The 11,279-nt window shown below is 31.8% G+C and overlaps 1 protein-coding gene across 1 annotated transcript; it reads right to left on the reverse strand.

The window, feature by feature from the left end:
- Positions 1 to 7,249: 7,249 nt before the first annotated feature.
- Positions 7,250 to 9,948, reverse strand: LOC117331344 (zinc finger protein 2 homolog). The gene is made up of 2 exons (XM_033890028.1): positions 9,760 to 9,948; positions 7,250 to 9,548 (listed from the first exon to the last, which is right to left on the reverse strand). Exon 2 carries the CDS (start codon positions 9,524 to 9,526, stop codon positions 7,973 to 7,975), a length of 1,554 nt encoding a protein of 517 aa, XP_033745919.1. The 5' UTR covers positions 9,527 to 9,548; positions 9,760 to 9,948; the 3' UTR covers positions 7,250 to 7,972.
- Between the last annotated feature and the right edge of the window lie 1,331 nt (positions 9,949 to 11,279).

Consider the following 11,279-nt stretch of genomic DNA (forward strand, 5'->3'; position numbering starts at 1 on the left):
TGAAATCACATACATTATTACACTGTCTATTTCTATCTGTTTCCTCAGTCCCATTCACTACTTACCTGGTATGTGTATAAATGTATGCCTCGTAAGTGTTCCCTGCTAGCTACTCCATAAGTTGTTACACATGGCTTTAAAGGTTTAGTACATATATCACGCATTTTCCGTTTCCCTTTTCTGTAATAGTGATAATAAGAGACAACAAATAAGTAATTATATAAGAATTGTATTATATTGTTTGTGAAAAATGTAGTTACGTAATTTCGAAAAAGGATAAGTTATATAAATCAATATATTTGGAATAGATTTGTAAGGAACAAATTAAAATAATTTTACAAGCTAGCGAATAGATGGAAATGACTTTTCCACGGAACCACGTGTTAATCTATACTTTGTTCTACTCTCGTTTTATTAAGGAATTACGATTTCGTTTGAATGTCGTTATTATCTGCTTATTATCATACATGTCAATGCCATGGATAAGGAAATAGCAATTACAAATCAAATTGGTAATCGGGTCTAAGAATCATTTTACCGAGCTTCAGGCGCAGTAAAATTCCTGACAAATGCAAATGAACTTAACAAGTAAACGTCCGTGAAAACATATTGATTCTATTAATATGGAATATAGACTGGTGATATGTTCACTCTGTCTCTCTTTGATGACGTCACAATACCTGTGACGCCATCAACTTATAAAGCCACAGTCAAAATAATGAAACCATAGTCCAGCAACATTACGATATGATTTATTGTTGGGATGTTGTTACACTGCTAACCTTATCAGGAATACGATATCATTCGTAATGATACATACACATTTATAAATTACGATATGATTTATTGTTGGGATGTTGTTACACTGCTAACAGTGTCCTTATCAGGAATACGATATCATTCGTAATGATATATACAAATTCATAAAGTAGGAACGATTGATATGACACTTCAGAAGTTTAATAAGGATTGATAATAGTTATACCAACATTCATAAGTAAACAAGCATTACATTTGTATTTGAGAATGACGTATTTAGGAACCTGCATGCATAGCACTATCATAATATGCCTGACAAAAACATTTTCTCTCGAATGGTGTAATAAAAAATGTATGGTACTTATTCTTGTAAATGATTAAAACATATATATATATATATATAGAAATAGGCAAGTCTAATAAATTTGACGAGCTTGCTCTCAAAGCATGTGAAAGCGCTATTGTGTGAATTTCTGGTTTGCGTTTTTTATTATTATTACTATATATATACATATATTTATATCATATTATAACCTCAGTTATGGCGTTTAGAAGTATAAACTGGCTATCTTTACAAGTCATATTTTAAAAAGCCTTAGAAAGAATTGTAACAAATCAAATGATTTATAAATTATTTTTTCATGCTTTTTCTTTCCCTGATATATATATATATCCATTCCTTTTACAATAATAAATTACTCAATTAAATTAAATTAAATTAACTTTCTTTTACCGTTTAATATTTCTTTGTAAAGCTTTTTTTTTTTTCTCTCTCTTTAGAATCACATCATATATGGTTGAATTCGTCATCATACCAATATACTTTGTAGCTTTGTAAAATATGCATCTCGTTTTTGGTGATATTTGGTTGCCATTTTTGAATCTTTTTTTTAAATTTTTGAATCGTTAATTAATAAATCAATTTTTTAATTAATAAATCAATTATTTAATTACTTAATTAATTAATTAACTAATTCATTCATTTATTCAATCAATCAAACAATCAATCATTTTTTCAAATTTATATTTCAGCAAGATATCCGACTAACTAAGAATGTCACTGTTTCTAGAATATACGAAATAGGCAAGTCTAATAACTAGAATCAATATTAGTATTACAGTGTAGGAGATACTACTATAAAGATATGCTGCCAGATGATACATTATATGACATGATTCTAGCCGTCTTTATACGAAAACAAAATCAAAGAATATCTAACTGGGGAAGGAATATTTACAAAATGCAGAATAACGAAAAACGAAAACAAAATGTATATAAATAAAGCGGTTTATCAAGAAAACGACAATGCCTTTAAAACACCATTAAAATTAACACCTGTCTAAACCGGATGTCACTTCAGTAAAACGACAGCAATTCAAACAACTTGATTATAAGCATAAGATAATTGATTTCTATTCCTTGCTTTGGAAAATTTACTTTAATATTGTGTATTTTTTATGTACAATTATAACCTTTGGCAACTGTGTGACCGTAATGTACCAGACGGATCGGGAATCGTTGATGTATATACACTTGATTTTAAAGAATTTCTTCTGGTGTAACATTGTGGGGTTATCCTGGTATAATAGTAATATGTGCGTTTAAGAAAATGTTTTCTCATTATCGATAATTAATCAATAAATGGAATGTATAAGTTATATCATTTTAGCCAAACCAAAGACACGGTTCGTGTTTAAAATAAATTTAAAAAATATAATTAAAAACACTAAATAAAAGATATAAATGATATCATTCCATTCCGTAACGGATTTGATTTTGATAGTGATCAAATGTATGTTTTTATATAAACAGAATACGTACGATACCATTAATATTTCTGTACCAAATAACAATTAACTATTCTATAGCATAACCACATGTCAAACTATTCTATAATATAACCACATATTAATGAACTATTCTATAACATGACCACATATCAATAAACTATTCTATAACATAACCACATCAATGAACTATTCTATAACATAACCAAATATCCTTGAACTATTCTATAACATAACCACACACCAATAAACCTTTCTATAACATAACCACATATCAATGAACTATTCTATAACATAACCATATATCAAGTAAGTATTTTATAACATAACCATATATTAATATCAATCAACTATTGTATAACATAACCATATATCAATTATCTATTACTTCACTTGTAATAAGTCAGTAAGCGGAATCTGCAAAATATGAATTTGACAGAGCAACCTTTTCATGAAATTCAAAATAATGCATTAAGAATTTGTGTGTGTCTTATGTTAGAATTTGTTTTTTGTATGATGTTTCCTGAGAAATCAAGATGGATACAAACAGATATACAATGTAATTTTAATTTTGACATTTTAATCTTTATTACAACATTTTAGCTTAAAGTATTACCGTGCATATGAAGAACGAAGTGTTGTAGAAATATAGTGCAATCTAGTCACACCTTCAATTTTAATGACGATATTTTTGAATTGTTGAAAATGATAAATGCATTGATCCAGCAATATCAATTTCAGTGTCAATTTAAACTTAGATGGCAATCCATCTTATAATAAACAGTAAAAACCGTAATCACGTAACTGAAAAATACAAGTTGAAGTGTGGATACTTGAAAATATATTCTGAACAGTTTTGTGCATGTGAGGCATTATGTTTGATATGGTTTGTGTGTCCATGAGGGTATGCGTGAGATTTCAGTAATGTTTTAAATAACTAATGGATGAATATTGAAGTGTGTCAGTGACCCATGCTAATGTAATACACACTCTGTTGATGATGCTGTTTTATCCTGATCTATTCGGTTTGGGTGATTTCGTTGAGTAGGGAAGCTCTATGAGGCAATCTACTTCTGAGGTTTCCTCCAACTTAAGGTGGAGCGATAGGCCTCCTTGTCCGCTCGGGCGTAAGGGGCTGAGGGCCTGGGTGCTACTGAAGTAGTGTTGGAGTGATGGGAGTGAGTGCTGTGCAATTATCGCTCATGTGAAAGGAAGAGATTTGTGTAACGATTTCCAACACATCTTACACCAGCAGCGATTCTGAACGGTTGATACAAATAACATAGTATTTATTAAAAACAAATAAGAGGCATAATTTTATCATTGAAAATATCAATAATTAATAGATAGAGAAGGAAAAGTGTAGACATATTAAATAACTTCTAACTTGTTCAAAGAGTATTAAAATAAGATTTTCACTATAGAAAAGAGCCAAGCACATGATTGACTTGAGTACATTTCCCCCATTATATCCTTTTTTGAAAAACCGGTTGTTACTTTGTTTAAATAAATATTTGATATCTAATAACCCCAATAAAGAGATGAGGCTACGACATCTCTCATGTACAATGACCAAATGTTTAAGACATCCAGCGTTTCACTCACTGTCTATTTATACAACGGAGAGTTTCGTCGATAGCTTATATCGATTATGCAATTTTGCAATTAATCTTGATGTTTAAAAAGCCTAGCAAATCGTTCGCATAAAAAAAATCTGTTTAGAATTAGCTAAAGGTGTATTTTTAGAAGTTTGAAATATCAATCCTAACTGGATGCAAAACAAACATTGCAGCCTTTTCATTAAGTTATTTTTTTCTCAATTCAGAGTGTTATATTATAAAGATCTGATGAATAATAAAATGGGCAACAGATATATCCAATCCTTTATATTTGTTTGTCTTTATGGTGAAACAATAAATATTTGAATATTTCACGCATAATTCAGACATGATGATATTTTAAATGAAGATTTGATAACTACTAAAATTTATGTACATATTAGACTAATCATGCAATTGATATTTGTATGGACTTGATAAATGCCTAGTATCACTGATATTGTTTCCACAAGATAATAATTAACTTCACAACATAACCGCATCGTGATTTTAATTTATCAAAATAAATGAAGAAATAATCTTAACTATTTATTTTGGATATTTTTATAGAACTTCAATTACTCCAATAAACATGTGGTGAATATAATTTGTCGTACCTGTACAGGTGTTTTCTTTGTCGATTCTGTTACTTTCGTTACAATCATCCATGTGTGATTAAATGTTCGATGACACTACAGTCCTTTGTTGTGGAATTTCTATACGCCTGACTGACAGCATTCTTAATGAGATCGTAATGTCACCTGAGCATAATTTTTCCTCTCGTTTTCATTGAGAGCAATTAGTTTTGTACATGTCATTAATAGTACAGTTGATGATATTTCTCATCAATATTTTGATATTTCTTGTATTGAATCGCGATAACTATTTGCCTTATATGGTATTTTTTCGCTCAATTAATTGATTAAGCTTATTTCGCTAATTCTGAAGAAGTTTTGATATACCGAATAACATTCTTATTTGATATTACAAAAACGATGTTGTATTGATGTGACGATGAAAGAGTATATATTTCATTATGTCAGCATAGAATGAAATTTGTTTTATAAAGTGTCAAATTTAAAATGATATTTTGCTGTAATTAAGTGCTGTGCCAGGTGTCATTATTGAATTATTGATACACTTGTGGACATAAACCAAGTTTTCCATCGGTCGCTTTTATCAATTAATCAACTCGTTAAAAACGACGACTTTTCAATTCCTTACCGGAATTCAATAGCTTTCAGGCATTCAGATATTTCCATTCGGAAAAAACCTAGCCAATCAGATTAATGTGTATAATTAATTGTATTACAATAAATAGGATACGCTTTTAACCTGTACATTAACTACATTAATGCATTTTCTATGAGTTGAATTAAATAAACCATATTTTATGAAAGTATATCTAGCTCAACTTCAGTAGTAAGATTTAAGTAGCAAAACTGATTATTGATATTAATTACGAAAAAATGTATACGGCTATAAAATATTCTCCAAAATAATATTTTATATTACATGTAGAAAATCATTATTATTATATGTAGAGAATATAAATGAATAAAGACAAGCTTCACTTAAAAAAAATATCAATTACATAAAACTGCATAACACACAAACATGTATCATATTTACCAAAATAGTGTTTTTAATGGAGGAAACATTAATGGGGGAAAATGTAAGCGAAACGAATTATACACTAATTATTAACAAAGAGTCTGAGTTTGTATCAGTAACCGCTAAAAAGCAACCGTATCTCTTTAATGGTACGAGTGGGGGAAGACTATGTAGATACGTGTACTGTTGATGATAATGGCATTATACATATCACTTACATCTATTATTGATTTCGTCAATTAGAAGGCGTAATGATTAATATGACATCCCCAAATAATTAAGTGACATTTGTACCATCTGACCGTACGTGTGTCGCTACTTACTAATTTAGTTTCTGGATACCAAACTAGTATAAGTATTATCGATAATTGATCAACTAATATATATCTTACAGGTCGAAAACAATATATAGTCAAACTTCGTTGTGACAAAAAGGGTTTTATTGTAAAACTGATGAATCTAAAATTGTTTAACAGCGATCTATTTTGTTATATCACTTGTTTAATGAAATTAAACAAAAGCTGTTGAAATATAAGGCTAAACTCTACTTTTTTCATTATAGATAATTAAGTTTCTTTTGTTATTCAATGTGATCAAGGTATCAATATATAAAACTGCTATCTATATGAAATATAAATGATGATAAAATGTTATGATATATATTAACATAAAAGGATTTACGAAAATGTTCTGCCATTAAAAAGAAAATTAGTTACTTTCCATCTCACCACATAATACGATTTAGTTAGAAAAAAACCCACCAGGATATTCATAATTCGCCCATAAGAGATCAAAAATACCGAATGCAAAAGCTAGTTTATATCTAATTTATGTGAAGTTTATATTAAATTTATATAAAATAAGTATCTACTAGTTTATAGTTAATTTATATAAAACATCAATCCACTAGTTCATATCTAATTTATATATAATGGGCAAACATATCATAAATAATCTATTATTTTTCAGTATATGTAATATAGAGCACCAAACATTCTGTAGATCTTTATAGCAGTGTTTTTGTATGATTTATGATTTATGTACGTAAACACATTAATTGGAACCAATACGACGTCTCGTGTAATAGAAACAATTGTAACGAATTTTCTCGTATCTGCTGGTATTCCTTTGACTTAAAACAATATATCCGTAGTATCGGCTTCACTGGAATGTTTTAACTGATTAGAAGCTGCTTTTAAAAATGTTCCAATAAAAATGTCATTACTTAGAAAAAACCAAACTGAGCAAATACAAGGGCGATGATTTCGTAGATCTGTTTGATTACTGTAAAGAGTGCCCTGTGAGGAGAATTATTACATTAGGTAATTCGTTTTGTGATACAATGTTTACACAAATTAAATCGTATGGCTCGATCAAGCTAAACACATTATAAAACTGAAAGAAAAATTGGAAAATGATCTAAATTGTATTTTTTAATCGGGAAAAACATTCCAGTGAGAAGTTTTGATAAACGTAAACAGACAATAAAGTAAGATATGGTATTTTAATTTACAGGAAAAACCTTTATTTTTGATAACAATCAGATGAAAAATAATTCGAGAATGGAATTGAACTAATACATCAGATACCCCGAGATTTCCACACATGACTATCCTCCTCATCGTACCGCCAGGCCAGTTCTCACAGGAAAAACCTCAATATCCAATAAAATTAATGCCTCCTCACTGGGACGAATTATCACAGGGTATCTCCGACGCTGGTCAACATGAACAATGTAGAGTGTGTATCACCATATGGTAACAAAGTTTCACAATCAAGGCATGTCATCACTATCATCCAGGGACCTTCCTTAATGTCATCTCCAGTCTATTATCGTATACAAAGTAACAAAAATCACTGATCCATATAATGCTATATATTCTCACTCAGCTTGATTCTTCCTACTATTAATATCAAATAAATACATGTCTACCGTTTAAATAATTTATATATTTTAAGTTACCGCTTTGTGTGATTCTTTGCAAACAAAATATTTCTATATAACATGGTGTCAATATCTAAATAAACTAAGATACTAGACTGTTTATACTACCTCTAAACTTCTATTTAACAATGAATAATCTTTATAGTTGTAGCACATTATAATCATAGAACTGTGTAATAAATGTATATCCAATTTTAAATAAAAAGAAAATATGAAACGTTTCCTTTTGTCCAATTTCATTCCAACTTTGAGCTTCTTCGTCAAAGAATTATAGGTAATTTGAGTATTTATGCAGGAAGCTTGCTGATGTTGGACTCAACATATATTGAGACAGAAGATTGCGTTGACACGTCAAAGAAGCTTGTGGAGAAAACGGTGAGGGCCGTGTACCGATAAAGGCACCCTGGGAAGACCCTAGCCTGCTGTGAGCGTAGGTACTTGCTGACCCACAAAGTGCTGTGGAACCCTGTTCCATCTGTCCCAGAGGTGGGGTTGTGGCCGAGGGCAATGAGTTACCCTCATGCAGTTTTCGGGTATGTTTTTTCAGGTCAAAGTTCCGACAAAATCCTTTGCCACATATGCGACATGTAAAGGGTTTCTTCTCGTTGTGCGTATGCATGTGGAATGTTAAATTGTAGATCTGATGGAACGCTTTGTTACAGATAGTACATTTGTATTGTTTTTCGGCACTATGTGTAAGTTTGTGGTTTTTGTAATTTCCTTTCTGATGAAAGCCTTTCCCGCAATACTCACAGATGTAGGGTTTGTAGTTCATGTGAATCCGCATATGTGTGTTGAGTGTAGAACTTCGATTGAACGCCTTCCCACACGTGGAACACTTGTGTGGTTTTTCAGAGGTGTGAATGATTTTGTGTCTACATAGCGTACTTGCTTGACGGAAGCCTTTACCACAGATCTTACAAATGAATGGTCTGGCCCCGGTATGTACAGGCATGTGACGGGTAAGGTTATAATGAGCATTGAACACCTTACCACATTCCTGACAGGTAAATGTCTTCTGCGATTTGTTCGCAATTTTCTTCATTTTTGATGATATTGGATCACTTTCGTTGTTATTTTCATGTATCCGTTTTTCTCCGAGAGGCTGTCCATTGTTTTCAGTGATGTTTTGTACCACCGATCCCTCCTCAAATTTCGTATTAATGCTTACAGGAATAGATTCTTTCTTTTCGGGTATTTTTTCCTCTCTTCTGCTGCCAAAAACATTGCCGTTTTCCCGGGCTCCAAATTTCCCCGACTCGTGAAATTTCTGCATACTCAACGATTTGAGATATTCAATAGACGGATCTCCTCCCTTAGAAGTGTAAGACGGAAATTGTTGTTGAAAAATTGAATAATTCCGTAACAGGTAGTTCTGATATTCTTCCAAAGACATCCGTCCTATAAAAAAGGCCGGATGGAGGCAGGATTGATATCCGCCCATCAAATAATCCCTATTTTCTCTGGACATATTTGGTGTAGATTGTTTCTTCAGAACGTCCCTTCCTACTAGCCAGTTTGTAAAAGTTCCTGTTTGTGGAGGTGGACTGTGTACTGGAGAATATTGTTTCAGACTTGAAATGGAAGTTTCCTGTTCTGAAGATTCTGTATCTGATATGTCAGACTTTGATGTTTCCCTGTCATCACCGATACCGGACGTTATCTCCGCATCTTTTGATTTCTCGTTTCCTGAATTTGTTTCTATAAGGTTTTCTATGGAAAATGCCAGTTTCGGTCGAGTGTTGGTATTCTCTTTACCAGAAGCTAAGCAGGTTTGTTTAGAGTTTTGTCGGTCTGAGTTTGGATTTTCCGCCAGTGACATTTTGAACGAACTCTTGTCCAACCTTTGAAAAAAAATAGAAATCGTATTACTTTTTTATTGATAGGAAAATGCAAACGCTTTTTTTATCCATGTATTTCTATCCTATAGAAATAACAAATGTAAATATAATATTAAAACTAACACAAATGTATAATTGATTCCCATTTATATGTAAAATATAATTATCAAAAAAATTGCTTTAAAACAGAATATGTAGCGAAATTTTCACTTACCTTTGCTGTGATAATATGGGTTTCAAATGATGATCTCTGCCGGTGATTTTCACTGCATCAAAATTGGTAAAGTGTACAAGTGATCACACCTGCTGGTAGGATGAAACTGCGCAGCTAAACAATTCAAACATCATTATAAGTCCTTTGGTGTTTAGATTCCGTGTAACTTTTCGCTCTATCCTTACAAAAGTATTCCCAACCCGCGATGACCATGTGAGGAGGAATCCTCAATTTTGATAGGTCAATTGTCTGTCAACGATGCAATTGTCATAAAATCAATAATTATATAGAATTGGCCAATCAGCGCTTGGCATACAGCACATCAGAAAACCGCAAATCTCTTTCAAGTCGCCATTTAGCATACATTATGTTGCCGTCCTCTCGGCTCAATGAGTATTAAATGGGAAAGGCGGAGCCAGATCGCTGGATTATACACCAAACCAGCTTGGGAAGCACGAGATTAAATGACACAGGATGAATTAAGGTTTATAATTTTCTCTTATTCACGCATTTGTCAATCTAAGTAAGATATCTTTTAAACCTGCGGTGAGGATATGACAAATACGTAGGCTAATTGACACCTATCGTGTTGCTAGTATTGTCACTGTTAGTTACCCCTTACCTGTCAGCAGAAACACGAGATATCGGGCTTCCACATCGTTACACACAATATATACGTGCTCAGAACCCTTCCTCTCTCCCACCCTTAGGTAGTCAGCCCCATATTTCTTCCCGATATAGTGTTCATAGTCTTGTTAAATTATGTAAGTCGAGTTATGGGCTTCAGATGCCCAACACAAAACGTTAGCAAATAAATGATACATTGTAATGAAAATATATCGCATATATCACAGGTCATACCTGAAAAATGAAATTCCAAATATATTATTGCAGTAGCATTATTATTTATGGGGTTCGACTATCTGAACGTGTAGGAGTTATTACTGTAATTTCCCGGAAATTTATTCCTCTATACCGGCACATTTTAAATATTTTTGGTGTGTGTAATTATTCCAAGCTGCATTTATAAAGAAAAATGAATGATGTCTTGTAAACTTTATTATTATGTCTAGATATCATTTGTTATATTGTGTGTGGGTTTAATTGTTTATTACCAATTTAAAAAGTCATTCATTAACATGACCTATCACGTAACATATATAATTTTGTAACACGGTATATAAACCAAAAGTGTTTAACACAAACAGTTTTGTTCAATGGGAAACATGCCCGTGTTTATTTCCTGAATGTCTATCACCGTTATTTGTGAATTAAAATCGATTCCTTCAGAAATACACACCGGTCTACGTTACAGCTCGAATGATTTCTATTGATCAAGTCAGTTTACACACCTGTTCATTATCTGATGATATTAGTAAATAGAGAGTCTACCCGGATGACTTTTCTCAATGTCAGCCCAGATAGTAGCGCCATCTTGACTTATACTCTACTAGGACTATATACAGTAGATGATGTAAATAATACACCTTCTCTACTAGGTATATATACAGTAGATGATG

Source organism: Pecten maximus, chromosome 7 (genome assembly GCF_902652985.1).
Source record: "Pecten maximus chromosome 7, xPecMax1.1, whole genome shotgun sequence".
In the NCBI taxonomy this organism is placed as follows: Eukaryota; Metazoa; Mollusca; class Bivalvia; order Pectinida; family Pectinidae; genus Pecten; species Pecten maximus.